This window comes from Sminthopsis crassicaudata, chromosome 3, assembly GCF_048593235.1.
Source record: "Sminthopsis crassicaudata isolate SCR6 chromosome 3, ASM4859323v1, whole genome shotgun sequence".
Lineage (NCBI taxonomy): Eukaryota > Metazoa > Chordata > Mammalia > Dasyuromorphia > Dasyuridae > Sminthopsis > Sminthopsis crassicaudata.
In genome coordinates, this window is record NC_133619.1 from 649,778,279 (window position 1) to 649,805,577 (window position 27,299).

At 60.1% G+C, this 27,299-nt stretch overlaps 2 protein-coding genes across 12 annotated transcripts; both read right to left on the bottom strand.

Moving 5' to 3' along the window:
* Nucleotides 1-312: 312 nt before the first annotated feature.
* Nucleotides 313-10,779, bottom strand: EPS8L1 (EPS8 signaling adaptor L1). 10 transcript variants are annotated; one of them, XM_074307309.1, is made up of 22 exons: nt 10,254-10,779; nt 9,269-9,996; nt 9,093-9,180; nt 8,941-8,981; nt 8,492-8,550; nt 8,250-8,411; nt 6,738-6,887; nt 6,333-6,415; nt 6,102-6,256; nt 5,868-5,920; nt 5,658-5,784; nt 4,440-4,528; nt 4,272-4,346; nt 4,042-4,190; nt 3,775-3,916; nt 3,613-3,641; nt 2,601-2,745; nt 1,653-1,781; nt 1,441-1,534; nt 1,029-1,206; nt 678-810; nt 313-582 (listed from the first exon to the last, which is right to left on the bottom strand). In XM_074307309.1, exons 3-22 carry the CDS (start codon nt 9,107-9,109, stop codon nt 496-498), a joined length of 2,097 nt encoding a protein of 698 aa, XP_074163410.1. In that variant the 5' UTR covers nt 9,110-9,180; nt 9,269-9,996; nt 10,254-10,779; the 3' UTR covers nt 313-495. The 10 variants fall into 10 exon arrangements, with proteins under 10 accessions (XP_074163410.1, XP_074163409.1, XP_074163413.1 ...); XM_074307308.1 differs by having other exon boundaries at nt 10,164-10,779; XM_074307312.1 differs by lacking the exon at nt 10,254-10,779 and having other exon boundaries at nt 9,269-9,324; nt 9,989-10,151.
* Nucleotides 10,780-11,366: 587 nt separating this feature from the next.
* On the bottom strand, nt 11,367-21,516 carry RDH13 (retinol dehydrogenase 13). 2 transcript variants are annotated; one of them, XM_074307319.1, is made up of 7 exons: nt 21,400-21,516; nt 14,196-14,314; nt 13,676-13,831; nt 12,942-13,046; nt 12,552-12,764; nt 12,137-12,238; nt 11,367-11,902 (listed from the first exon to the last, which is right to left on the bottom strand). In XM_074307319.1, the coding sequence occupies exons 1-7, from the start codon at nt 21,462-21,464 to the stop codon at nt 11,658-11,660; spliced, it is 1,005 nt and encodes a 334-aa protein (XP_074163420.1). In that variant the 5' UTR covers nt 21,465-21,516; the 3' UTR covers nt 11,367-11,657. The 2 variants fall into 2 exon arrangements, with proteins under 2 accessions (XP_074163420.1, XP_074163421.1); XM_074307320.1 differs by having other exon boundaries at nt 14,196-14,342; nt 21,349-21,486.
* Nucleotides 21,517-27,299: the final 5,783 nt, after the last annotated feature.

Here is a 27,299-nt window from a genome sequence, read left to right on the forward strand (position 1 = left end):
AGGAAAGGCCCCTGGGAGCTCCGGCGTGGCTCCCTCTAGGGGACACCTCGGATTTGGAGGTTGCGCTCCAATGGCACCCTTCCCTCCTGTGCGTGAGACAGCAGGGGATCCTGGGGCATTCTAGACCTCAGTGCCGCTCCTTTCCGGGGTTCAGTCACAGCACTTCGGAGCCTGACCTGAGCACTTCCAACCCCGGGATCAATTCTCTCAAACGCTTTCTGAGAGGGGAGACCCAGCACGGGCAAAGGAAAGCGAGCGCCAGGAGTCCCGGCGCATGCTGGGTGAAGAACCGCGACCTAGACAGACACCTCGTGCAGTAGACACAACACACTTTATTTCCTATCCCGGGCCGGTGGCCACGCCCCTCCCGCCCATAGCCAATCAGGAGCGCGTTGGGCGGGGCCGGCGGGCGGAGAGAGGAGCGAGGACCAGTCGGTCTCTTGCGGGGTGCTCCGCGTGCCTCTGAAGGAGCTGGGGGGGATCGGGGTGCAGGGGTCACGGCGCGTCCCCGCCCGTCTCCCCCTCCACCTTCCGTTTCTGCTTCTCCATCACTGCCTGGAGCTCCGACAGCTTCTCCGAGTCCTGGGATCGGAAAGGAAGGAACAGAGCTGAAGACCCCGCCCCCTGGGATCCCCGGGGTCAGGCCTTGCCCCCTCCCCGCCCCCTCGGGGACTCGCCTCCAGCATAGCTCGGTGCACGGTGACTTGGCTGTAGACCCGGGCCCCCTCCTCCGGGCTCACTGCCTGCAGCTCGTCCTTCTTTAGAGAGAAGAGCTGGGCGCCCGTTAGGACCCCCAGGGCACTCACGGTCCTATCGAAGGTCGAGGGGGAAGCTGGTCAGGGAGCCCTTCACCCCGCGGGCCGACCCTTGCCCGCTTAGGCGTCCTGCGCCCCCAGCCCCCCCTCCCAGGGCCAGGTCCTGCCGGCCTGGGCCTTACAGAAACTCGGGGCCTGGGAGGGAGGAGCTTCAGAGAAGCTAAAGGCCCCTCTCCAGCCCCCAGAGCCCCGAGCTTCCTGCGGAGCACTCACCCGGGGCTGAAGCCCTTGGCCTGCAGCCAGGCTCGGACCTGGGGGGCCGGGGAGCGGGGACTGAGCGGGGGCTCGGGGGCCGGCCGGGCGGCGCTGGGGGCGCGGCTGGAATTCCGGGGACCCTGCGCCAGGCGAGCCTGCAGCTCCTCGTTGACGCTCAACATGTGAGCGAACTTTTCTGCAGAATGGGGCGAGGGCAAATAAGGGTCACCGCTGGGGCCCCCCACCAGGGTGCAGCCCCGAGCCACAGGCCGAGTACTCGGAGGAAGCCAGAGCGATGTGCAGAGGCGCCCTGGAGCTCCAGAACGCGGCCTTCTGGGAGCAGTCCTGGACGGAGCGCCCCATCCCTCCTCCAGGGGCCCCACTGCCGCCCCCATTCCTCCTCCCGGGACCCCACCTGCCGCCCTCATACCCTTTTCCCCAGCGTCCAAGTCCAGGCTGTCTGTGCTACCCCAGCGGGGTCTGGGAGGGGCTGGGGCTGGGGGAGGGGGCGGGGTCCTCTGTTCCTGCAGGGACAAGAAAGTTACCTGGGGGGCCCTCAGGCCTCCTGAGAGCCTCCATCCTGGCCTCTCGGGAGGGGCTTCTCCCCCTCCCCCCCTTGCTCAATCCCCCCTCCCCGCTCACCAGGGCCCTGGCAGGGCTGGCTTTTCGGCTCGGGGGCCCGGGGTGAGGAGTGAGGATGTTGTAGGGGACGTAACCCTGCTGTCCCTGAAGGTCCCGAACCTTCCACCACTTCCGGGCATCATCCAGGACCTGGGGGGGGGGGGCAGAAAGCCTCAGTTCTGTGGGAGTCCCCACCTCTATTCCTTCACAGCCCCACGGTGACCCCTTCAAGGCTCCCTTTGGGGAGGGGCCTCCCTGAGTGCGCTTAGCTGCTGCGTGGCCTGGGAGCTAACAGCCCCTCCCCAGTGCCCCCGAGGGCAGGGTCTAATAGAGGCCCTTCAGCGTCTGCCGACCTGGGCCCACACAGCGGAACCGGGGAGCTGCGGCTGGGGGCTGGCCAACAGCATGGGGGGAGGGGGCTTGTCCCAGGCACAAAAGCCTCTCCTGAAGGAGAGGGGGCGGGGCGGGGCCAGGGGCTTCATCCCAGAGAGCAGGAAGTGGGAGCCTGGGAAGAGCCAGCACTTGGCCTTGTAGCCTGGGGAGCCACTGACGGTGTTAGGGGGAGGAGAGCTTTGAGGAAGCCTGGATGTGGAGAGACCAGCTAGGAACCTGTCCTGGCTCGGGCTGGGGGGGGGGGTGCGCAGAGAAGACTGACGGGACAGACCTTTGGTAGGGAGAGGCCTGACGGGGGAGAGGCTGGCCCTTAGAGGGCGGCCCTTCTTCCTTAGAGGTGGTCACTGCAGCCACCTGAGCGAAGGCCCCCCAGAGGGATGCTGCAGGGGGCTGAGTGCTGGGAGCACAGGGGCGCCCTTGGAAGAACGGTGGATCCCCAAGGAGAGCACGGAGAAGGGAAGCCAGTGGGGGAGAGATGCAAGACCGCCAAGGGAGGGGGAGGTCTCTCTGCCCTGCCTCCCGCCCCCCTTCTCTGCTTGGGCTGTCCCCCCCATCCGGGCCCCAGGGTTTGCTCACCTCCAGCAGGTCCCCGCGATGGACAGAGAGCTCACTGCCGTTCCGGGCCTGGAAGTCGTAGTTACAGAGAACCCACTTCCCTGGGACTCCCGCCTCGGGCTCGGCCTGGGACTCGGCCTCCAGCTCTGAGTCTGGCTCTGGGTGGCTGACGGGGGTCGTGGGGGAGAGGTCAGAGGCAAGCTGGTCTCCCCCAAGGGAGGGGGGCAGGGAGGCGGGACTCAGGGGAGGGGCAGGAGAGGGAAAGCTGGGCGGAGCCAGAGCCTCAAAAACACAGACTGGGAGGCAGAGACATGGAGACCCAGAAACCTGGGCAGAGAAAGTGGGGGAGAGGAGAGAGACTGAGGGAGAAACAGAGAGAGAGGGGGGAGGGAGAGAAGGAGGGAGAGAGAGAGGGAAGGAAGGAGGGAGAGAGGGAAGGACGGAGGAGACACAGTGGGAGGGAGGGGGACAACGTAGAGGGGGATGCGTTCCTGGGGAGGGCAGGGAGGAACCCCCCCAATCTTACCTGTGCAAGGGAGGGGGGTCTTCAGGGCCTCGGCCCCTCCCTGTTCGGGGCTGACAGCTCCGGGGTCCGGTCCCTGCAGGGCCCCGCTTCCGTCCCCTCCATGGCGCCCCCGGGGGCGCAGGTTTCCAGCCCCTCTGCCCCGGGCCCCTGGGCTCTCCCCGACGCCGCTTCCTCCTCGAGCCGGCCCAGCGCTCCTCCCCCGTCCTCCTTTCCAGTCCTCCCGAGTGTGTTTGTGTCTCTGCGCCTCCCCATCCTCCCTCCCTAGCTCTCCCAGGCTCCCTCCCTATCCCTGCCGATGCCCCCCGTCCGCTAGCCCCGCTGGTTTCTGCCCCCCCCCGCCGGCTCCCCCCCTCACCACCTCACCCACCTGCACCCCCGCCGCAAGGGCCCGGGAGACACAGAGCCGGACAGAGACAGACACAGAGAGACAGAGACAAGTTTAGCGCCTCCGGCCCCTCCCCGAGCCCCGCCCATTGCCCGCCCACCGCCCCGCCCCCTCAGACTCACCCATTGACCTCGATCTGGGGGGCCGATTGCTGCCGGGAGAGAAGAGGGGGCTGAGGGCGGGGCCGGGGGCTCTGGCCCTTCCGCCCGGGACCCTCCAGAGAAGCTCAGGGGCCGGCCCGAGCCGAGGGGAGGGGCGCGGAGACCTGGGCGGGCCGGGCTCACCTGCCACCGGCGCCTCTCGTGGCGGTGCTGGCCCTCCACCGGATCCTCCCAGGGCTGGCCCCCGGGCGCGTGGGGGGCGGGCTCCCAGCCGCTGTAGAAGGCCGGGGCGTAGGGGGCGCCGTCCTCAGGGGGAAGCTCGAGCCTGTGGGGGGCAGGGGGGTCACGTGCGTAGCCGGCGCCGCGCGCCTCAGTTTCCCCGCCCGCAGCGGGGGCTGACAATGGCTCCCTCCCGGGGGTGGGCGGGGAGCCGGGGAAGGCCCCAGGTACCGGGCTTTGGTCCAGGAGTCTCCCAGGGAAGTCCAGAGCTCCGCCTCTCGGGGGGTCAGCGTCTCTCTCAGCAGCGCCACGGCCTCGGCGGTCAGACGCGGCTGCTGCACGGCCTGGGCAAGGCCGGGGCCCCCGGACGTGTCCACCACCTAGCGGGGAACGGAGGCGTTGCCCCAGCCTGGCCGCCCCCACGCGCCCAGCCCCTCCCCCCTCCCCCGCGGGCCCCTCACCATCTGCAGCGGGCCCAGCAGGAAGTGCAGCAGCTCGGGGGCCGAGGGGTCCGTGATGTTGGCTCGGAGGCGGGCCTGGGAGGGGGGGAGAAGTTCTGGGTCAGCCGCCCCTCTCTCTCCCCCCCCCCCCCCGCGGGGGCAGACCCGGGACGACCCCCACTTTCTCACCAGCAGGCTGAAGGAATACTTGATCTTGCGCAGGATGTCTACGTACTCCTCCTCCGTGGGGGGCTTGGCCCGAAGGGTCAGGAGCCCCTCTGAGGAAGAGATGGGGAAGGGGAGTCTCGGTGTGGGGAAAGAGCCCCAAGGCACCCTCGGGCCCTGGTCCCAGCTCAGGCAGATCCCTTCCCCCCCTGCTGCCAGCGTGGCCTGGGGGCCTCTGGGGGGTGGGGGATGTGACCCGGGGAGGCTTGGGAAAAGAGACTTGGGGGAGGGAGAAGGGAGGAGAGAGAGGGGTGGGGTGGGGGAGACAAACCCAGAAGCAGAGACACCGACAGACAGACCCAGAAGCAGAGACATGGACAGACAGACAGACCCAGAAGCAGACAGACAGACAGACCCAGAAGCAGACAGACAGACAGACCCAGAAGCAGAGACATGGACAGACAGACAGACCCAGAAGCAGAGACATGGACAGACAGACCCAGAAGCAGACAGACAGACAGACCCAGAAGCAGAGACATGGACAGACAGACCCAGAACCAGAGACATGGACAGACAGACCCAGAAGCAGAGACATGGACAGACAGACCCAGAAGCAGAGACATGGACAGACAGACAGACCCAGAAGCAGAGACACCGACAGACAGACCCAGAAGCAGAGAGGAGGAGGGGAGTGGGAGTAGAAGGAAAAGGAGGCCGTGAACAGCTCCAGGGGAAAAGAGAGAATTCAGGGTCGGCCTCTCAGTGCGCCCCCTGGTTCCTGGCCAGGGAAACCCTCAGAGGGGACTTGGGGGGCTCCCTGCCTAGCGCCCCGCCCATGGGACCCCCGATGGCTTTCCCATTTGCTCCCAATGGGTCCCCTATGGGTGCTTTGGGGGTGAGTGGGGGGCCCAAGCACACCAACAGTTGCCCCCTCAAACCCCGGGGGGCTGAGAGCTGGCTTGTGTCCCCCAAGGAGCGGCTGGGGGCGAGGGGAAAAGCAGGCAGGTGCGTGCTCCAGCCCCCTGGGGGGAGCTCAGAGCCCAGGAGGCCCCAGGCCCCACAGCCCAGTGCTAGCCCAGGGACCCCGGGCTGGGGTGCTCTGAAGCCCTGGGGGGCACCTAGTGTGTGCTGTGTATATATAAATGTGTTTGGGGTGGGAGGGCTGCACAGGCCGGGAGAAGGGGGCCCTTCCTTCCCTCCCTCCTCCCTGGGGGGCCCCTCCCTCCCCCCCAGGACCCCCACCTCCCGCGGCCCTCCTCCGGGCCCGCCGGCCGCGCTCCCGGTGCTCCAGGACACGGGAGGCCTCGGCGGACTTCTGCAGCTTGGCCACGAAGCTCTCGACATCATCCAGGATGTGATTCAGGATGTCCTAGGAGCAGGGTTAGGGTGAGACAGGGAGGGGACCCCGGCGGGTCTCCCCAGGTGCCCCTTCCTCCCCGGCCCGGGGCTCACCACGTTGCGCTCCGCCTCCAGACTGGCCAGTTCCAGGGCGGGCCTCTGGGTACCTGGGGAGGGAGGCAGGGCTCGGGCGGCTGGCGCTGCCCCTTCCCCCTGCTGTGGTACCCATTCCCCTCCCTGCTTTTGCCCCTGGCTGGTTACCATTTCCCTGGGGCAGGGCTGAGGCTCCGGCCTGGGGTCCCGTGGGTGAGGGGCTCCCCAAGGCCACAAAGCCCCCCCAGCCTTCACCTTCTTGCTCCTCGGGGACGGCTGCCTCTTCACTGGCCCGCGGTGCCACCGGGCGCTCCCGGGGCGCTATAGCCACGCGAGTGGAAGGCCGGCGTTGGAAGGGGGCGGCCGGGGGCCCGGGGCTGGGTGTGCGGTTCAGCTCCTCCTGGGTGGCCCTGTGGAGGGCGGGGTCAGCCGGGGCCCCCAGTCTCAGAGTCCCCCCCTCCCCAGCGTGCCCGGCTCCCCGCCCACCTCAGGGCGGCCGCCCGCCGAGCCCCACTCCCCGAGCGCTGGGCTTGCAAGGCCCCGTGGATGTCCTCTCGGATCAGCTCCGCCTGCCAAGCAAAGACAACGTGGGGCAGCTCCCCTAGCCAGGGCCTCTCCTCCCTGAGCTCCCCCCCAAGGAGATGCCCCCCCAGAGCTGGAGCAGGGCCGGCTCCCCTCATGCCCGTCTCCTTCCCTTCTGTTTTCTCCCCTCCTTTGCCCCCCCCCCCCATTTCCTGAGCCCTTTTTTCTGTCTCTGGTTTCCCTCAGATACTACCAGCACTCCCAGCTAGTTCCTGGGGGCTCTGACTGCTCAGGGGGACCCCCTCCCAACCCCCCACCGGGCTCAGGGGAAGCTCACAGCTCCCCCTTCCCAGCCCTTCCCCCGCTCACCCCGACCCGGAGGCCCTGGAAGTAGTGGACGTCGGGCTGGGGCCGCTCGGGCTCCTGGCACACCAGGAGGAGCAGTGAGTGGGTCTGGCCCGGGGGAAGCACGGTCTCGCATCGAAGGATGGAGGGCAAGGCATAGGACTCCAGCTCCTCCTGTGGGAGGGTGTAGAGGCTGGCAAGATAGCCAGGGGCCCTCCCTCCCCACTGCTTCCCCTCTGACCCCAGAGGCAGAACCCTCCCCATGCCATTCCCTCTGACCCCAGAGGCAGATCCCCTCCCCATGCCATTCCCTCTGACCCCAGAGGCAGATCCCCTCCCCATGCCATTCCCTCTGACCCCAGAGGCAGAACCCTCCCCATGCCATTCCCTCTGACCCCAGAGGCAGATCCCTCCCCATGCCATTCCCTCTGACCCCAGAGGCAGAACCCTCCCCATGCCATTCCCTCTGACCCCAGAGGCAGATCCCCTCCCCATGCCATTCCCTCTGACCCCAGAGGCAGATCCCCTCCCCATGCCATTCCCTCTGACCCCAGAGGCAGAACCCTCCCCATGCCATTCCCTCTGACCCCAGAGGCAGATCCCTCCCCATGCCATTCCCTCTGACCCCAGAGGCAGAACCCTCCCCATGCCATTCCCTCTGACCCCAGAGGCAGATCCCCTCCCCATGCCATTCCCTCTGACCCCAGAGGCAGATCCCCTCCCCATGCCATTCCCTCTGACCCCAGAGGCAGAACCCTCCCCATGCCATTCCCTCTGACCCCAGAGGCAGATCCCCTCCCCACTGCTTCCCCTCTGACCCCAGAGGCAGAACCCTCCCCATGCCATTCCCTCTGACCCCAGAGGCAGAACCCTCCCCATGCCATTCCCTCTGACCCCAGAGGCAGATCCCCTCCCCACTGCTTCCCCTCTGACCCCAGAGGCAGAACCCTCCCCATGCCATTCCCTCTGACCCCAGAGGCAGATCCCCTCCCCACTGCTTCCCCTCTGACCCCAGAGGCAGAACCCTCCCCATGCCATTCCCTCTGACCCCAGAGGCAGAACCCTCCCCATGCCATTCCCTCTGACCCCAGAGGCAGATCCCCTCCCCACTGCTTCCCCTCTGACCCCAGAGGCAGAACCCTCCCCATGCCATTCCCTCTGACCCCAGAGGCAGAACCCTCCCCATGCCATTCCCTCTGACCCCAGAGGCAGATCCCCTCCCCACTGCTTCCCCTCTGACCCCAGAGGCAGAACCCTCCCCATGCCATTCCCTCTGACCCCAGAGGCAGATCCCCTCCCCACTGCTTCCCCTCTGACCCCAGAGGCAGAACCCTCCCCATGCCATTCCCTCTGACCCCAGAGGCAGAACCCTCCCCATGCCATTCCCTCTGACCCCAGAGGCAGATCCCCCTTCCCACTGAGTCCCCTCTGACCCCATGGGCAGACCCCCCAACCTCCCCCTCTGCTTCTCCACAGGAAGAAGCCGGGGCCAGGGGGCTGGGAGGGTGACCCTGGGGTTCAGGCCCGCCTCCTGACCTTGGAGTCCACGTCCAGCAGCTTCACGTGGCCGGCGGACACCTGGAGCAGCATCTCCTGGGCCCAAATGCGCCCCTGGGCGTCCATGGCCGAGAGCTTCCTGGAGGCGTCCTCCACGGTGTGGACCCCATCCTCCTCCCCCAAGCAGAAGGTCACCAGGTGCTGGGGGAGGGGCAAGGCAGGTCAGCCCCGGGCTCCCCAGGCTCCCCCACTTCCCCGCCCCCCAGGCTCCCAAGACTCACGTTGACGGCGTACTGGGACACATCTGCCATGACCACGGTTGAGTACCTCTTCCTTTGCTCTGGGACCAGAGAGGGAAGCTGAGGGACAGCTGCTCCCGCCCCCGCCTGCCCCCCCAAGTTCAGCACCCTCAGAATCGTCCTGCTCTGCCAGCCAGGAACCTCCTTCACCAGGAAGGGACCTGAGGAGCCTCCGCTTGGAGGGAGAAGGCACTGAGGGCTACCCCACCCCCACCCATCTTATAGACAAGGAAACTGAGGCCCAAAGCAAAAGTGGAGTCCATCCCGGTCCTGAGGCTGCCGCGCAGGGCCTTCCACCTCCAGAGCTCCTCCCTCGGTCCCAGCGGATCCTGTCCGGCCGGGCTGGGGGAGTTTCTGGGCAGTTCCTTTACAGCCAAGACAGGCCCCGGCCCCCAACCCTGCCTGCCCCCCCCAGGCGGCCCCTGACTCACCATAGATGGACTTGGCGCTGGGCTTGGGGGCTGCCGTGGGCCTGGTGGAGGGTCGGAGAGTCACTGGGTGAAGCAGGTCAGACCCACCCCCCCCACTGAGGGGCAGAGCCAAGGGGAAGAAGGGATAGGCGGGGGCGGGGGGACACACTCACCCTGCGGGGCTGCTCATGGTGGCCCCAGGCCAGGCACCCCGGGAGAGGAGAGGCTTCCCGTGGGGCCCGGAGCCTTCGGGGTCCTGCTCTGGGGAGGAAAGACAGGCTGCAGCTGCTGGGCCGCCGCGGGCTCCCTGAGCGGGCCCAGTCCCCAGAGCCCCACCTGGCCCGCATACCTAAGCCTTCGCCTGTGGGTGTGGTTCTGGGAGCGGGAGCTTCCACCTGTGCGAGCCTGGCCCCGAGGGAGGTGGGCACAGGGGAATACCCGGGCCTTAGGGAGGTGCGGACCGGGATGCCTGGGTGCTCAGGGAGGAGGGCGCTGGGGGACCGGGATGCCTGGGTCCTCGGGGAGGAGGGCGCTGGGGGACCGGGATGCCTGGGTCCTCGGGGAGGAGGGCGCTGGGGGACCGGGATGCCTGGGTGCTCAGGGAGGAGGGCGCTGGGGGACCGGGATGCCTGGGTCCTCGGGGAGGAGGGCGCTGGGGGACCGGGATGCCTGGGTCCTCGGGGAGGAGGGCGCTGGGGGACCGGGATGCCTGGGTCCTCGGGGAGGAGGGCGCTGGGGGACCGGGATGCCTGGGTCCTCGGGGAGGAGGGCGCTGGGGGACCGGGATGCCTGGGTCCTCGGGGAGGAGGGCGCTGGGGGATCGGGATGCCTGGGTCCTCGGGGAGGAGGGCGCTGGGGGACCGGGATGCCTGGGTCCTTGGGGAGGAGGGCGCTGGGGGACCGGGATGCCTGGGTCCTCGGGGAGGAGGGCGCTGGGGGATCGGGATGCCTGGGTCCTCGGGGAGGAGGGCGCTGGGGGACCGGGATGCCTGGGTCCTCAGGGAGGAGGGCGCTGGGGGACCGGGATGCCTGGGTCCTCGGGGAGGAGGGCGCTGGGGGATCGGGATACCTGGGTCCCTGGAAGCAGAAGACCAAGTGGAGCAGTGGAAGGAGCCCGGCACAGCCTGTGCTTGGCCTAGGGTGTGACCGAAACTGGGCCCCGCGCCCCTCCCTCCCGCGCTCAGCCAGTCCCCGCTTCCTGCTCCTCCCCGGCCCCAGCCCCGCCCCGCCCCCGCCGCGCACACCTGTCGGTCCGGGTTCCCCGGGAGAGGGGCCGGTACCGCCCCCTCCGCCCGGCCTCGGGCGCCCCGCCCCCTCCTGGGGTCCAGGCCCACCTTGGCCACGTGAGACCGGGCCTGCCCCTGAGGGAGCACCGGGCGTTGGGAGGCGGGGGGCGGCCCTCGAGCCCCCGGACCCTAGACCGGGCGGCCCGGGCTCCGCGCTCCGGGCAGGGGCCGGCCCACGGTGGGAGCAACCGGGCGGCGGAACGACGGGCAGCCTGGGACGGTTTGGGGCGCGCCCACCCCCGGCCCCTCAGCTGCGCCGCCCCTTTTGCTCTCCCGCACGTCCAGGGCAGGCCCCCGGCCGCCCCGCCCGGCCCCGCGGGTATCGGGTGTCCGAGGTTTTCGGCCCTTTCGGAAACAATGGGAGCCGCCCGGCAGGAGGGAGCGCCCGGCCGGGAAGGGGCGGGGGGCGGGGCCGGCCGGCGGGGAACCTGCCCGGCCGGCTGGAGAGGGGCGGGAGCCGGCCCTGTTTGCTCACGGGGAGGGAGCCCGGGGTGGCGGCCCAGGGCAGGAGCGGGAGAAAGGGCCCCTGTTTCCGGCCCGCTCCCCCCTTTTCTCTCCTCAGTCTCCTCAGTTGTAAAGTGGGGCTAATGGCTTCCCCAGCCCTGGGCCGCTGGGAGCCTGGCACATAGCAGGTGCTGCCATCGCTCCTCTCCCAGTGCCCAGAGAGGGAAGGGCAGCATCTGCACCCAGGCCCAGCTCCGTCCTCCCTCTGACTCCAGAGGGCCCAGGGGCCCGAGTGACCCTGTGGAGGGCCCCCCCCAGAAAGGACCCTGGCCTGGCCCTTCCCTGCCCTGCGCCTCAGTGCCCCTCCTAACATGAAGTTGGACTGCCCTGGGGCCAGGGAGGGGGCACGGCTGAAGCTGGATGGGCTCTGGGTAGCGGGGTCCCACTGTGGGGAGGGGGGCGTCCCCCCTCAGAGGGCTCCCGTTGTGGGAAGGGGGCGTCCCCAGAAGGGTTGGCGGGGGGTAGGGGGGTGGTCAGGGGTCTTATTTCCGGACAAGCCAGAGAGCTGGCTCCGAGGACATAAGTTCCTCTCGTTTTGGACAAGGACCTCAAGATGCTGAGAGGGGAAGTTGGGTCTGACCTCTGCCCCTGGACCCCAGTCCTCCTCCCCAGGCTCCCTGCTCATCCTGATGGGAAGGCAAGTCCAAGGAAACGTTCTTGGCGAGGTCATTGTCTTTATTTCCACTAACCCTTAACTGAAATCACACATGACTCTGTGCCGAGCTCCCCTGGCCCCGGCCGCCCAGAGGGGGCTCCTGGGAGCGGGGCCCCTGACCAGGAGCTCCGTGCGCTCTGGGAGAACGTCTCCATCTGGAGTCTCCCATGACGGTGAGCGTGAGCGGCCCCGGGCCTTCCCAGATGAGCATCCAGATAGTGCAGGCCCCTGAGGAGCAGGGGCAGACGAGAATGGGCCTGGGGGGACGGGGCCCCAGTGCCCTAAGCCAGGGCTCACGAGCCCCGCACCTCAGTGGTTTTCACAGGCGATCCGGCCTCCGGCAGCCCCACCAGCCGAGTGCTGCAGGCCCAAAGTTTCTGAGCCGCCTCGTCGTCCTGGGCCTGTGGGGCCGGGTCCTTCTCCCGGAAGGCGTTAAAATACTTGCCCGAGACCCCGCTGAGCTCCGGGGCCACGGCCAGGTAGACACTCGGCTGGGCCGCCAACTTGGGCGTCTTTATCAGCAACCAGAAGAAGGGGCCTGGGGTCAGCACACAGGAGATAGAGTCAGGGAGGCCTTGAAGGACACACCTCGTCTGGCAGGTGGGGAAACTGAGGCTCTCAGAGGGGAAGACGCTCACTTCGTGGAGCCCCCCTCCCACTAGGTGATGGCCCAACTCTGTTCCTGTGCCTCCCTGGTGGGTTCTGGGGAAATCCTGGGGGCTCTCAGAACTTCTGCTCATTTTCCTGGGGAGGGCCGGCCTGAGGTACTTACCAAGGACTGTGCTGGAAAAGGTAGACTTATGCATGCCCGTGTGTCTGCCCAGCTCGGTGCCGGCTACCCCGGGGTGCAAGGAGTTAGCAGTGACCGAAGTCCCTGTTAGAGAGGGGGGGCAGAGGAGCATGGGTCCTGCCCTTGGGCCTCGGGACCCCTTTTCCTCCTCACCCACAGCAAGGCACTTTGTAGCTCCTGGGGGGGGGGCATTTGGAGACTCTCGGGGGTTTGGGGAAGGGGAGATGGCCATCTGCAGCCATGGCTTGCCCACCACATTCCCCAGGATCATGGACTCTGAGCTGAGGATCACCCCACGATGTCATGCCTTTCCTGCACGGGCCTAGCTGCCCCTCCCTCGCACCGACTCTATTCCCAGGAGGGCCGACGGTGGCCACTGACCCCGCCTCGGGCTCACCTGCCAGCCGCTGGCTGAGCTCCCGGGTAAACAGCACCACGGCCAGCTTGCTCTGGCAGTATGCAGCCTTGGCATCATAGGGGCGCCGTTCCCAGTTCAGGTCCTCGAAATCCATGTGGCCCGCAACGTGAGCCAGTGAGGAGACATTGATGATGCGGGAGGCCCCCGACGCCTTTAGCTTCTCCAGCAGCAGGTTGGTCAGGAGGAAGTGACCTGGTGGGGGTGAGGAGGAGACCCCCAGGTCATTTCCCCCTTGGCGCCTGCCTTCCAACTCTGGCAGCCAGTGGCTGCCTTTCAGCCTGCAGCCTTCAGTAAGGGAGCCAAGTCTCCGAGCTGGAGGGGCTTGGGGACCCCCAGGCTTTAAGGTCCCCAGGAGGGGCTGCCACTTACCCAAATGGTTGACCCCCAACTGCATCTCAAAGCCATCCTCAGTGGTCCAGTGGGGGCATCTCATCACGGCGGCATTATTGATCAGAATGTCTACGCGTTCCTCCTCTAGAAAAGGGCCGAATGGCTTGGAGACCCAGCCCTGTCTGGGCAGCCCTCCACCCTGGCCCCTTCTGCTCCCGGTCTTCAGCGCAGGGCCCCCCAAGGCACAGGGGTGCACTGAGATTTGGTGCAGGCATTCAAGGCCTCTAAGGCCCAGCCTAAACTCCCTGACAGATGCCACCCCATGCCTTTCCAAACCGCACCCTTGTGCTGCTCTGGTCAGAACCTGTTCCATGGCCCTGAGCCGCAGACAGAGCTCTTCCCCTCCAGAGCCCCCTCAGTGCCTAGCCCTGGGCAGGGAGCTGAGCCCCTTCCTTCTGGGTCCTGCCCTGAGGGGGGCCAGATCTCCTCCTCCCTCCCTGTGTGAGTGCTCCTTCCTATCTCACAAACTCCTATTCCTCCCCTTTCTGGCAGCAATCTAGATGGGATCCCGTGGGTTCTGAAGTCGGGGCAGCAGCCCCCCTCATATGAAGAGCTGAGTGTGCAGGTTCTGGCCAAGCTCGGGTCCCCTCCCCTCTCCACAAAAGGAAGCTCTGAGGCTCAGAGAGGCTGACTAAGTTGGCCTGGGCTAGTCCCTGACCCCCCAGGGAGAGGTTGTCCCTGCCGGTGTGGGCCCGGGCCCCTGGGCATCCTACCTTCCACGATCTTCTTGGCAAAGGCTCGGATGGACTTCACAGAGGCCAGGTCTAAAGGCCGGGCGTCCACGTGGTGGTTGAGCGTGTCCCCCCGGATCTCCCTGGCTGCTGTCTCACACTTGTCCATGTCCCGACAGGCCAGGATGATGCGGCCTCCTGAAAGCAAGAAAAAAAGGGAACTGAGAGAGGAGGGGCCTGATGGGAGAATGGGGTCCTGAAGCTAAAGGGCAACCACAGAATAGCCCTGGGAGAGAGCACCCAGAAACAGGGCCTCAGGAATGGACTTTGGACCTCTAACCCTCTGAATTTACAGATGAGAAAACTGGGGCAACCCCCACCTGCATGAGAATATCACAGACTTGAAAGGGCCCCAGAAGCCACTGAATCCAGGAGAGACAAAGAGACCCAGGGCCCAGGGGCTGGTCAATGTCGGGGCATCACTCCCTCCAAGTCCGGGGCTCCCTTCCTCATTACACCTCAGTTCTCCCCTGGAGGGAATGTGGGGTTGGGTGACTTTTACCCCTCCGGGCCAACTCTCGGGCGGTCTCCTTCCCGATGCCAGTATTGGCCCCCGTGACAATGACCGTCTTCCCATGGATGGTGGCTTTGCTGGGGCAGCTCCCGCCGCTAAGTGAGTCCCTGCATGGAAGAGATAGTGTTCTCAGCTCTACAAGCACCAAGGGCCCTTCTGCTCATCTCGAAGGGTATGAACGGGCAGTTTTCAGAACAAATCAAAGGTAGCAACAGTCATAGGAAAAAAATGCTCTAAAGCACCATCCCACACATAGCAGATTGGCTAAGGGGACAAAAAAGTAAAAGGGCAAATGTTGAAGGAGATATGGGAAAACTGAGACACCACTACATTATTGGTGGAGCTGTGGACTGATCCAACCCAACCAATCTGGAGAACAATTTAGAACTACACCCAAAGGGCCACAAAGGCTGTATACTTTTTGATCTAGAAATACCCCTTCTAGGTCTGTATTCCAAAGAGATGAAAGAAGAAAGGAAAGGACCTATTTTTACATCAATATTTATTATAGTTGCTCTTTTTGCGATAGCTAAGAATTGGAAATTGAAGAGATGCTCAGCAGTTGAGGCTGAACAAGCTGTGACATATAACTGTGAGGGAATATAAGAAAATTTCTGAAAAACCTGGACTTACATGCCTAATGTAAAGTTAAAAGAGCGGAATCAGGATAACACCGTACACAGCAATACTGTGCGATGATCAGCTGAGAATGACTGCTATCCTCAGGAATACAGGGATCCAAAACAATTCCAAAGAACTTTTGGAAGGAAATGCTATCCGTCCCCAGAGAAAGAACCGAGGAACCGAGTGTAGACTGAAGCATACTGTCTTTCGTTTTTTAAATTTTTCTCGCCTTTTGCTGTTGTTGCAACATGAATATGGAAATTGTGGGGAGCCAGCACTGAGCGGAGGGCAAAGGTCATATTCCTAGGTAAATACCCACCTAGGGTAAAGAAGCCTGTCTCCACACAATTTACATCTGGGGCAAAGGTTATCTTTTTACCATCCCTGGGTAAAGAATTCTGTTTCCACACAAGTTACATTCTGGAATAACTCCTGTCACAAGAACTTTCTGTGGATTTATAGCCTTTGTTTCTTGCTCCATTTTACCCTATATAAGTTTATGCTTATCCCTACAATAAAGGAGACTTGATCAGAAAGCCTGTCTTGTCTCCATTCTTCGCGTCTCCTGTCCCCCGTTCCCTATTCTCTTCTAGGTCCACGTTTTTGTCCCCCTGGACGGGACAGGAAATGTTTTAAATGACTTCACATGTATATCTGATATATTGCTGGCTTTCTTAATGGGCAAAGAAGCATCTAGAATGAAGGAGAGAATACGGAACTCACAATTTAAGAAGAAAGTTTAAAATGAAAAAATAACAAATTATGAAAGCCATCACTCCAAGACCTTGTCTAATTAGAGTTCTTCTATGACCCCGGAAGAGGATAAGGTTTTGAGGGGACATGTATCATCCTCCCCATATCTGAATATAAGCAGTTAATGGTTGTGAAGTCCTGTATCACTGTTTAGCTGGGTTGATCTTTCTCTTTTTCTTCTCTTCAGTTCTGTATTTGAACTTCAAAGTTGCTATGCTGCTCTGGAGTTTTCATCAGGAACATTTGAAGTTTCCTATTTCATTAAGGATTCATTCTCCTTCCCCAACCCTGCCTGGGAGCATCACACTCAACTCTGCTGGGGAAGTTACTCTTGACTATAAGCCTATTATGTCCTTTACCTTCTGGTACATTATATTCCAAGCTCTCTGCTTCTTAAAAGTGGTGGCTGCTAAATCCTGTGTGATCCTGACCATGGCATTGTCTTTCTGATTGTTTGAAGCAATTTTTCTTTGACTTTTGAAGCATTTTAGCCATATTTCTGGATGTTTTCTTTTCTCTTTCTCTCTCTTTCTCCCTTCCCCATCCTCACTCCCATGATACCTCACATTTTGTTCTATATTCTATAATATATTTCTATATATTCTATATTTCTCCTATATTTCAATCTTTACACTATTATAATATTTCTCTTTGCCTTTTAGACGCACAGGCTTCTCTTTGGTCCATTTTAGTTTTTATGCAGTTTCTGACTCGTGCAAGGCTTTTACCAAGATTAATTTCTTTTTTTTTTTTTTTTTTTTTTTATAAATTTTTTATTTTATTTTATAATTATAACATTTTTTGACAGTACATATGCATGGGTAATTTTTTACAGCATTATCCCTTGCACTTACTTCTATTCAGATTTTTTTTTCCCTTCCTCCCCCAACCCCCTCCCCCAGATGGCAAGCAGTCTTATATATGTTAAATATATTACAGTATAATTTAGATACAATATATGTGTGTAGAACCGAATTTTTTTGTTGCACAGGAAGAATTGGATTCAGAAGGTAAAAATAACAGTTTACATTCATTTCCCAGTGTTCCTTTTCTGGATGTAGCTGGTTCTGTCCATCATTAATCAATTGGAATTGGATTAGCTCTTCTCTATGTTGAAGAAATCCACTTCCATCAGCATACATCCTCGTACAGTATCATTGTTGAAGTGTATAATGATCTTCTGGTTCTGCTCGTTTCACTCAGCATCAGTTGATGTAAGTCTCTCCAAGCCTCTCTGTATTTCTCCTGTTGGTCATTTCTTATAGAACTATAATATTCCATAACATTCATATACCATAGTTTACCCAACCATTCTCCAATTGATGGACATCCATTCATCTTCCAGCTTCTAGCCACTATGAAAAGGGCTGCCACAAACATTTTGGCACATACAGGTCCCTTTCCCTTCTCTAGTAGTTCCTTGGGGTATAAGCCCAGTAGTAGTATGGCTGGGTCAAAGGGTATGCACATTTTGATAACTTTTTGGGCATAATTCCAGATTGCTCTCCAGAATGGTTGGATTCTTTCACAACTCCACCAACAATGCATCAGTGTCCCAGTTTTCCCACAGCCCCTCCAACATTCATCGTTATTTGTTCCTGTCATCTTAGCCAATCTGACAGGTGTGTAATGATACCTCAGAGTTGTCTTAATTTGCATTTCTCTGATCAATAGTGATTTGACCAAGATTAATTTCTTTCGTTCTTTTTTTTTTTTTTTTTTTTTGCTGAGGCAGTTGGGGTTAAGTGACTTGCCCAGGGTTGTGTCTGAGGTCAGATTTGAACTCAGGTCCTCCTGACTTCAGGGCTGGTGCTCTATCCACTGTGCCACCTGGCTGCCCCTTACCAAGATTCATTTCAATTATTTTTCTATAGTTCTCATTTCTTTTCCATTTTTTTCTCCTCCTGAGTTCATTTCATTTATTAAAAAAAAAAAAAAATTTAATCCTTGCTCTAATCTCTACCAGGAATTCTAGTTAAGTTTGTGCCCAGGCTGTATTTTTCTCTGAGTCATTGCTTGCAAATGTTTTGGGGTCATTCTCTTCTTCTGTATTTGTGTCTTGAGTGTCCCTTTCATCATAATACCTCTTGTGGTCAGATTATTTTTTGCTCATTTATCTAGCTTATTTTCTGACTTCAGATCTGATGTGAGAGCTGGATTCTGCCATACTTATGTGACTGTTTTCTTGAGGTATTGAGTGTTGTGTTGTTCCAGGATCTCAGGGGCAGGCTGGGGATCCGTCAACTTTTAGAGCTTGCAAAGGGGTCTGACCTAGGGCAAAGTCTTATTGCTGCTCCCTGGTCTGAGCTCTGACCTGGATTTTAGTTGAGTAAGAGTAAGTAGATGCCACTGGGCTCCACCCTTGTCAATCGGCTACAAGACTTTGCTAGATCAGAGCATCAGAGTTGATAGCTTCCCATTGGCCTGGGATTCCTGCACTGGTTCTTCCACTGCAGGTTTCAGACTAGGCTAGAAGCTGGAACTTAGACCCTGCTCTGCTTCTCTCTTGGGATACAGCCCAGGGCCTCTCAATCATTGTGTGCAGGTCCCCTTCTCATTCTGCCTTGTTGTAACAGGGAAGAGGTAATGAATGACAAAACTGCTGGCTGGCACCTATCCCAGTGTGGGTTGGTACACAGTCTCTCCATGGCATGCTGGGTGCTCCTGGCCTGAACCTGTCCTCCCAGTCTGTCTTCCTTTGCTGAGCTGGGCGAGCCAAATGACTCACGGTGACTTTTGTATTTCCCCATCAGGATTAAGTCTGGTGCATTCTTTAGATCTGTCTGGAAGGGAGGCGGGCCCTGGCTTCTTTTGCTACTGATCATGACAATGATCATACTTGGGCAGAACTCTAAGGAGAGAAATGGGCTCCTCTGTAACAGGCCAGCAACTCTAATTTTACTTCTAGTCTTAGATTAGCACTGAGCGCTTAAGGGATTGTTCGGGGTCCCACAGCTAGTATGTGACAGATGAGGGGCATAAATCTAGCCAAAGCTGGCTCTATCCACTGCAAAGACATGCTGCTTCTCTCCATTAATAGCAATAACAGTAATGGCAGGAATGAGAGGCAGGAGGTTGTAAAGGGCTGAGCTGGAAGACCTGAGGTCAAACCCTACCACTAACTCCTACCAGCCGGGCAAGACCCTCTCAGTAATCTAAGCCAAAACTGTAAGGCCCAGGGGTCTGTTGGCGTCTGTGACGCAGATTAGGATGAAATTGGAAAATGAAGAACAAAGTAATTTAAAAAGATGGTACAGCACAGATAACGGGACTATATGGTTTTTTAAGTCAATATGCACCGAATCCTTCTATATGGTTCAGTGACCCCATTTCTGTTTGAGTTTGACACCAATGTTCTTAGCAATTCTATTTTGTTTTTTTCCTTTGTGTGTGTGTGAGAGAGATAATTGGGGTTAAGTGACTTGCCCAGGGTCACACAGCTAGTACGTGTTAAATGTATCAGCTGGATTTGAACCAGGTCCTCCTGACTCCAAGACTTGTGCTCTATCCACGGCACCATCTAGCTGCCCGCTCTATTGTATTTTTCAATGAACACAAATGTTTTTTCTCTCTCATCTGCATCTCCAATTCGAAAAAAAAAAAAAATGAAATCTTCGTAACAAACAGAAAGTCAAGCAAATTTCCCCAGGGCCTGCGTGCAGAAATGGAAACGCCGACTGCACGTGCATCTTTGTCTTTGTCAGGGAGTAGCAACTTGCCTCCTCATAGATTCCTGGGACTTGCGTGGGTCATTGCAGAGCCCACGTGGCTTCCCAACGCTTTCCAAGAGGGTTAATTTTACGTTCTCGTGGGTGTTTTATCCATTATTCTCCTGTTCTGCTCACCTCCCTCTGCCTCAGTTTATCCACGCCTCTCAGGTTTCTCTGAAACCATCCTCTTTACCACTTTTTAAAGCACAAGATTATTACAGCAGAGTCAAATATTTCAATAATAGGGTACAACCATACTGCACAACACTTACAACAATGTACTGCAGAACAGTATTATAACAGAACAGCAAAACATCAGGTAGTACAGTGCGGTGCTCCCACAGTACCACAGTGCCGGCCGTGGGGACCACCCTGATGGGGACAATGAGGTGCTCCCATAGTACCACAGTCCTGCGCCATGCGGTGCTCCCACAGTGCAATACCACAGTGCCGCGCCATGGGGACCACCCCGAGGCGGACAGTGCAGTGCTCCCATAGTACCACAGTCCTGCGCCATGCGGTGCTCCCACATCGCAGTACCACAGTGCCACGCCATGGGGACCACCCGGAGGCGGACAGTGCGGTGCTCCCACAGCGCAGTACCACAGTGCCACGCCATGGGGGACCACCCCGAGGCGGACAGTGCGGTGCTCCCACAGTACCACAGTGCCACGCCATGGGGGACCACCCTGAGGCGGACAGTGCGGTGCTCCCACAGTACCACAGTCCCCGCGCCATGGGGACCACCCCGAGGCGGACAATGCAGTGCTCCCATAGTACCACAGTCCTGCGCCATGCGGTGCTCCCACATCGCAGTACCACAGTGCCACGCCATGGGGACCACCCGGAGGCGGACAGTGCGGTGCTCCCACAGCGCAGTACCACAGTGCCATGCCATGGGGACCACCCCGAGGCGGACAGTGCAGTGCTCCCACAGTACCACAGTGCCGCGCCCTGGGGACCCACCCCGAGGGGGACAGTGCGGTGCTCCCCACAGTACCACAGTCCCGCGCCATGGGGACCACCCCGAGGCGGACAGTGCGGTGCTCCCACAGTACCACAGTCCCGCGCCATGGGGACCACCCCGAGGCGGACAATGCAGTGCTCCCATAGTACCACAGTCCTGCGCCATGCGGTGCTCCCACATCGCAGTACCACAGTGCCACGCCATGGGGACCACCCGGAGGCGGACAGTGCGGTGCTCCCACAGCGCAGTACCACAGTGCCACGCCATGGGGACCACCCCGAGGCGGACAGTGCGGTGCTCCCACAGTACCACAGTGCCACGCCATGGGGACCACCCTGAGGCGGACAGTGCGGTGCTCCCACAGTACCACAGTCCCGCGCCATGGGGACCACCCCGAGGCGGACAATGCAGTGCTCCCATAGTACCACAGTCCTGCGCCATGCGGTGCTCCCACATCGCAGTACCACAGTGCCACGCCATGGGGACCACCCGGAGGCGGACAGTGCGGTGCTCCCACAGCGCAGTACCACAGTGCCACGCCATGGGGACCACCCCGAGGCGGGACAGTGCGGTGCTCCCACAGTACCACAGTGCCGCGCCCTGGGGACCACCCCAGGTGGACAGTGCGGTGCTCCCACAGCGCAGTACCACATCAGTAAGGGCCCAGGGCTGGGAAGGAAACGGCCCAAACGTCCTCTCAACATTTGTTGACTCCTCCCTTTTTCCTTGGCCCGAGTTCTTGGACCAGAAGGTTCTTAATAAGTACTATATATATATATATATATATATATATATATATATATATATATATAAATAAGTTCTCGGCTTCGGAAGGGGCTACAAAAAGCCCCTGGCCTCCAATCCCTCCCTTCTCTTTCTTGAGCCTCAGTGGACTCATCTGTAAAATGGGCCCTCTTCCCCGTCCCAAGGATGCTGGGAGGGCTGGAGGGGAGGAAGCCACGCCCCTCGCCCCTCCCTCCTGTGTTTCACGTGTCCTCGTGCAGGAAGGCGCCCATTTCACAGAACGGGAAGCAAAGACTGGGGTAGAGCAGAAAACTGAGGATGGGGGAGCGCATGGTGATGAGACACGGGCTCTCAGATCTACCGTGAAGAACCCCGAATGCGGCCCCCCACTCACCGGAGCAGCACGGCGCCCCCCAGAAGGGTCCCGGCCACGGACAACGGCAGCACGTAGCGGCTCATGAAGCCACGCCCCCTCCGTCCCACGCTAGCGCGTCACACCGTGCGCGCTCCCTCGCCGCCGTGGAGCCTGCTGGAACTTGTAGTCTGGCCTGGGCGCTCCGGGATCGCGGATTCCTCGCCCCCTTCCCTACTGCAGAGCCCAGAACCACGAGCCTGTGGGCTGCATTGCGCTACTTTGGTCACAGGGGAGGGGACGGGTGGGGGTCATTGGGAGGGGGGCAATGACGCAGACCCAGAGAACAGCCTCAGAAGTTTCTAAAAGGTCCATCTTCTTCCTCCTCTCATTCTTCCTCTCCTTCCCCTCCCTTTCTCCCTCTCCCCCTCTTCAATTTCCTCCCCTCCATGTCCTCTTTTTTCTTCCCTTACTTTTCTCCTTCCTTTCTTCCTCCTCTCCTTCTCTTTCCTCCTTCCCTTTCCCTTCCTCCTTTCCCTCTCCTCTTCCATTTCCTCTTCCCCTTCCTCCTCCTCTCCCTTCCTTTTCTTCTGCACCCCCTCCTTTCTCCCTCCCCTCCCCTCCCCTCTTCCCCTTCCTCCTCCTCTCCCTTCCTTTTCTTCTGCACCCCCTCCTTTCTCCCTCCCCTCCCCTCCCCTCTTCCCCTTCCTCCTCCTCTCCCTTCCTTTTCTTCTGCACCCCCTCCTTTCTCCCTCCCCCTCCCCTCCCCTCTTCCCCTTCCTCCTCCTCTCCTTTCCTTTCTCTTCCTCCTTCTCCTCTCCCTCCCTTCCTCTTCCATTTCCCCTTCCCTTCCTCCTTCTCCTCCGATTATCCTCCTGCCTCTCTCCCTCTCCTTCCCTTCTGTCTCTCCCTTCCCTCCCCTTAGCCTCCTTTCCTCCTCCCCTCATTCCCCTACCTTTCTCTCTCTTCTTTCTCCCCTTTTTTCCTCCTTCCCTTTCTCTTCCTCTCTTCCCCTTTTCTTCCTCCCCCTTCCCTTCCTCCTCCTCGTCCTCGTCCTCGTCCTCGTCTCGTCCTCGTCCTCGTCCTCGTCCTCGTCCTCGTCCTCGTCCTCCTCGTCCTCCTCCTCTCTCCTCCACTCCTCCCTCCTCTCTCCTCCTTCCTCCTCCTCCTCCTCCTCCTCCACAGCTCTATAAATCATTACCCAATGACTTCTAAAGAAGGGCACAAGATGCCTGTGAGCAGCACGGGAGAGGGTGGGTGTGCCTCCAGAAGGGGAGGGCGGGAGGCCGGAGGGGGAGCTCCCTTGGCAGAGGGCCGGGGCTCAGGCTGGGGGACCTGGGCTACGGATCGGCCCCCCCACGATGTCGCTGCGGTAAATCTCAGAGCCCGAAGGCTCCAGGCAGTGTTTGGAAGGGAGTCAGAGCCCGGGGTTCCAGCTTCTCGCCCGCCCCACTTTTCTCAGTGCCCCCGCGGTCCTCCTCCCCTCATTCTTCCTGGGCTGCTCCCGGAGGGGAGAGGACGGAGCCGGGTCAGAGCGAGGTCTGCATCCCTGCATCGGCTCCTGACCCCCGGGCAGGGCTGCTCCGCTTAGACGGCGGCCCCCTCGCAGCCATTTCCCCTGGAAGTCCTCTCTCCTCTGGAGCTCACACTCCGGCCCCCTAAAGCCAGGGCAGGGCGGCTCCGAATGGGCCGCCCCTCCCCCGCCCCGTGGGGACCGAGTCCCAGCCCAGCCAGCCTCCGGCAGAGAAAGGATCCCCGAGCCGTCTCCGCCTCCTTTGTTCGCTGGGGGAGCGGCTCTAGGACGGAGGGCAGTGTCCCCTCTCTGCAGGGAGACCGACAGAGAGAGAGAGGGAGACAGAAGGGGGAGGGAGATAGATGAGGGAGAGAAAGGGAAAGGGACAGAGACAGAGAGAGAGAGAGAGGGAGACAGAGAGAGAGAGAGGGAGGGAGACAAAGGGGGAGGGAGATAGATAGAGGGAGAGAAAGAGAGGGACAGAGACAGGGGGAGAGAGAGAGAGGGAGGGAGACAGAGAGAGAGAGAGGGAGGGAGACAGAAAGAGAGGGAGGGAGATAGATGAGGGAGAGAAAGAGAGGGACAGAGACAGGAGAGAGAGAAGGGAGGGAGACAGAGAAGGGAGGGAGGGGAAGACAGAGAAGGGGGAGGGAGATGAATGAGGGAGAGAAAGAGAGGGACAGACAGGGGAGAGAGAAAGAAGGGAGAGACAGAGGGAGGGAGGGAGACAGAAAGGGGGAGAGAGGGAGATAGATGAGGGAGAAAGAGAGGGACAGAGACAGGGAGAGAGAGAGAAGGGAGGGAGACAGAGAGGAGGGAGGGGGAGACAGAAAGGAGGGAGATAGATGAGGGAGAGAAAGAGAGGGACAGAGACAGGGAGAGAGAGAGAAGGGAGAGAGAGGGAGGGAGGGAGACAGAAAGGGGGAGGGAGATAGATGAGGGAGAGAAAGAGAGGGACAGACAGGGAGAGAGAAAGAAGGGAGGGAGACAGAGGGAGGGAGGGAGAGACAGAAAGGGGAGAGGGAGATAGATGAGGGAGAGAAAGAGAGGGACAGAGACAGGGAGAGAGAGAGAAGGGAGGGAGACAGAGAGGGAGGGGAGGGAGACAGAAAGGGGGAGGGAGATAGATGAGGGAGAGAAAGAGAGGGACAGAGACAGGGAGAGAGAGAGAAGGGAGGGAGACAGAGAGGGAGGGAGGGAGACAGAAAGGGGGAGGGAGATAGATGAGGGAGAGAAAGAGAGGGACAGACAGGGAGAGAGAAAGAAGGGAGGGAGAGACAGAGAGGGAGGGAGGGAGACAGAGGGAGGGAGGGAGACAGAAAGGGGAGAGGGAGATAGATGAGGGAGAGAAAGAGAGGGACAGACAGGGAGAGAGAGAGAAGGGAGGGAGAGACAGAGAGGGAGGGAGGGAGACAGAAAGGGGGAGGGAGAGAAAGAGAGGGACAGAGACAGGGAGAGAGAAAGAAGGGAGGGAGACACAGAGGGAGGGAGAGACAGAGAGGGAGGGAGGGAGACAGAAAGGGGGAGGGAGAGAAAGAGAGGGACAGAGACAGGGAGAGAGAGAGAAGGGAGGGAGACACAGAGAGAGAGGGAGGGAGACAGAAAGGGGGAGGGAGAGAAAGAGAGGGACAGAGACAGGGAGAGAGAAAGAAGGGAGGGAGACAGAGAGAGAGAGAGGGAGGGAGACAGAAAGGGGGAGGGAGAGAGAGGGACAGAGACAGGGAGAGAGAAAGAAGGGAGGGAGACAGAGAGGGAGGGAGGGAGACAGATGAGGGAGAGAAAGAGAGAGACAGACAGGGAGAGAGAGAGAAGGGAGGGAGAGACAGAGAGGGAGGGAGAGAGACAGAAAGGGGGGAGGGAGATAGATGAGGGAGAAAAAGAGAGGGACAGACAGGGAGAGAGAGAGAAGGGAGGGAGAGACAGAGAGGGAGGGAGGGAGACAGAAAGGGGGAGGGAGAGAAAGAGAGGGACAGAGACAGGGAGAGAGAGAGAGAAGGGAGGGAGACACAGAGGGGAGGGAGGGAGACAGAAAGGGGAGAGGGAGATAGATGAGGGAGAGAAAGAGAGGGACAGACAGGGAGAGAGAGAGAAGGGAGGGAGAGACAGAGAGGGAGGGAGGGAGACAGAAAGGGGGAGGGAGAGAAAGAGAGGGACAGACAGGGAGAGAGAGAGAAGGGAGGGAGAGACAGAGAGGGAGGGAGGGAGACAGAAAGGGGGAGGGAGAGAAAGAGAGGGACAGAGACAGGGAGAGAGAGAGAAGGGAGGGAGACACAGAGGGAGGGAGAGAGACAGAAAGGGGGAGAGGGAGATAGATGAGGGAGAAAGAGAGGGACAGACAGGGAGAGAGAGAGAAGGGAGGGAGACAGAGAGAGAGAGAGGGAGACAGAAAGGGGGAGGGAGAGAAAGAGAGGGACAGAGACAGGGAGAGAGAGAGAAGGGAGGGAGACAGAGGGAGGGAGGGAGACAGAAAGGGGAGAGGGAGATAGATGAGGGAGAGAAAGAGAGGGACAGACAGGGAGAGAGAGAGAAGGGAGGGAGACAGAGAGAGAGAGAGGGAGACAGAAAGGGGGAGGGAGAGAAAGAGAGGGACAGAGACAGGGAGAGAGAGAGAAGGGAGGGAGACAGAGGGAGGGAGGGAGACAGAAAGGGGAGAGGGAGATAGATGAGGGAGAGAAAGAGAGGGACAGACAGGGAGAGAGAGAGAAGGGAGGGAGAGACAGAGAGGGAGGGAGGGAGACAGAAAGGGGGAGGGAGAGAAAGAGAGGGACAGACAGGGAGAGAGAGAGAAGGGAGGGAGACACAGAGAGAGAGGGAGGGAGACAGAGAGAGAGAGAGGGAGGGAGACAGAAAGGGGAGAGGGAGATAGATGAGGGAGAGAAAGAGGGACAGAGACAGGGAGAGAGAGAAGGGAGGGAGACACAGAGAGAGAGGGAGGGAGACAGAGAGAGAGAGAGGGAGGGAGACAGAAAGGGGAGAGGGAGATAGATGAGGGAGAGAAAGAGAGGGACAGAGACAGGGAGAGAGAGAGAGAAGGGAGGGAGAGACAGAGAGGGAGGGAGGGAGACAGAAAGGGGGAGGGAGAGAAAGAGAGGGACAGACAGGGAGAGAGAAGGGAGGGAGACACAGAGAGAGGGAGGGAGACAGAGAGAGAGAGAGGGAGGGAGACAGAAAGGGGAGAGGGAGATAGATGAGGGAGAGAAAGAGGGACAGAGACAGGGAGAGAGAGAAGGGAGGGAGACACAGAGAGAGAGGGAGGGAGACAGAGAGAGAGAGAGGGAGGGAGACAGAAAGGGGAGAGGGAGATAGATGAGGGAGAGAAAGAGAGGGACAGAGACAGGGAGAGAGAGAGAGAAGGGAGGGAGAGACAGAGAGGGAGGGAGGGAGACAGAAAGGGGGAGGGAGAGAAAGAGAGGGACAGACAGGGAGAGAGAGAGAAGGGAGGGAGACAGAGAGGGAGGGAGGGAGACAGAAAGGGGGAGGGAGATAGATGAGGGAGAGAAAGAGAGGGACAGAGACAGGGAGAGAGAGAGAAGGGAGGGAGACAGAGAGGGAGGGAGGGAGACAGAAAGGGGGAGGGAGATAGATGAGGGAGAGAAAGAGAGGGACAGAGACAGGGGAGAGAGAAAGAAGGGAGGGAGACAGAGGGAGGGAGGGAGACAGAAAGGGGAGAGGGAGATAGATGAGGGAGAGAAAGAGAGGGACAGAGACAGGGAGAGAGAGAGAAGGGAGGGAGACAGAGAGGGAGGGAGGGAGACAGAAAGGGGGAGGGAGAGAAAGAGAGGGACAGAGACAGGGAGAGAGAAAGAAGGGAGGGAGACACAGAGGGAGGGAGGGAGACAGAAAGGGGAGAGGGAGAGAAAGAGAGGGACAGAGACAGGGAGAGAGAAAGAAGGGAGGGAGACACAGAGGGAGGGAGAGACAGAGAGGGAGGGAGGGAGACAGAAAGGGGGAGGGAGAGAAAGAGAGGGACAGAGACAGGGAGAGAGAGAGAAGGGAGGGAGACACAGAGAGAGAGGGAGGGAGACAGAAAGGGGGAGGGAGAGAAAGAGAGGGACAGAGACAGGGAGAGAGAAAGAAGGGAGGGAGACAGAGAGAGAGAGAGGGAGGGAGACAGAAAGGGGGAGGGAGAGAGAGGGGACAGAGACAGGGAGAGAGAAAGAAGGGAGGGAGACAGAGAGGGAGGGAGGGAGACAGATGAGGGAGAGAAAGAGAGAGACAGACAGGGAGAGAGAGAGAAGGGAGGGAGAGACAGAGAGGGAGGGAGAGAGACAGAAAGGGGGGAGGGAGATAGATGAGGGAGAAAAAGAGAGGGACAGACAGGGAGAGAGAGAGAAGGGAGGGAGAGACAGAGAGGGAGGGAGGGAGACAGAAAGGGGGAGGGAGAGAAAGAGAGGGACAGAGACAGGGAGAGAGAGAGAAGGGAGGGAGA

Excerpts from the sequence above, each read along its gene's own strand:
- EPS8L1 (XM_074307309.1), bottom strand. Across the intron at positions 4,347-4,439 it reads AGTATTCCTTCAGCCTGCTG|GCCCGCCTCCGAGCCAACAT; the intron begins GTGAGAAAGTGG and ends CCCCCCTCCCAG. Across the intron at positions 1,207-1,440 it reads CTTGGACGCTGGGGAAAAGG|AAAAGTTCGCTCACATGTTG; the intron begins GTATGAGGGCGG and ends CCCATTCTGCAG.
- RDH13 (XM_074307319.1), bottom strand. The coding sequence starts at position 21,464 with ATGAGCCGCTACGTGCTGCCGTTGTCCGTGGCCGGGACCCTTCTGGGG. Across the intron at positions 13,832-14,195 it reads CCGAGAGTTGGCCCGGAGGG|GAGGCCGCATCATCCTGGCC; the intron begins GTAAAAGTCACC and ends TCTTGCTTTCAG. Across the intron at positions 13,047-13,675 it reads TGCCAAGAAGATCGTGGAAG|AGGAGGAACGCGTAGACATT; the intron begins GTAGGATGCCCA and ends GCCCTTTTCTAG.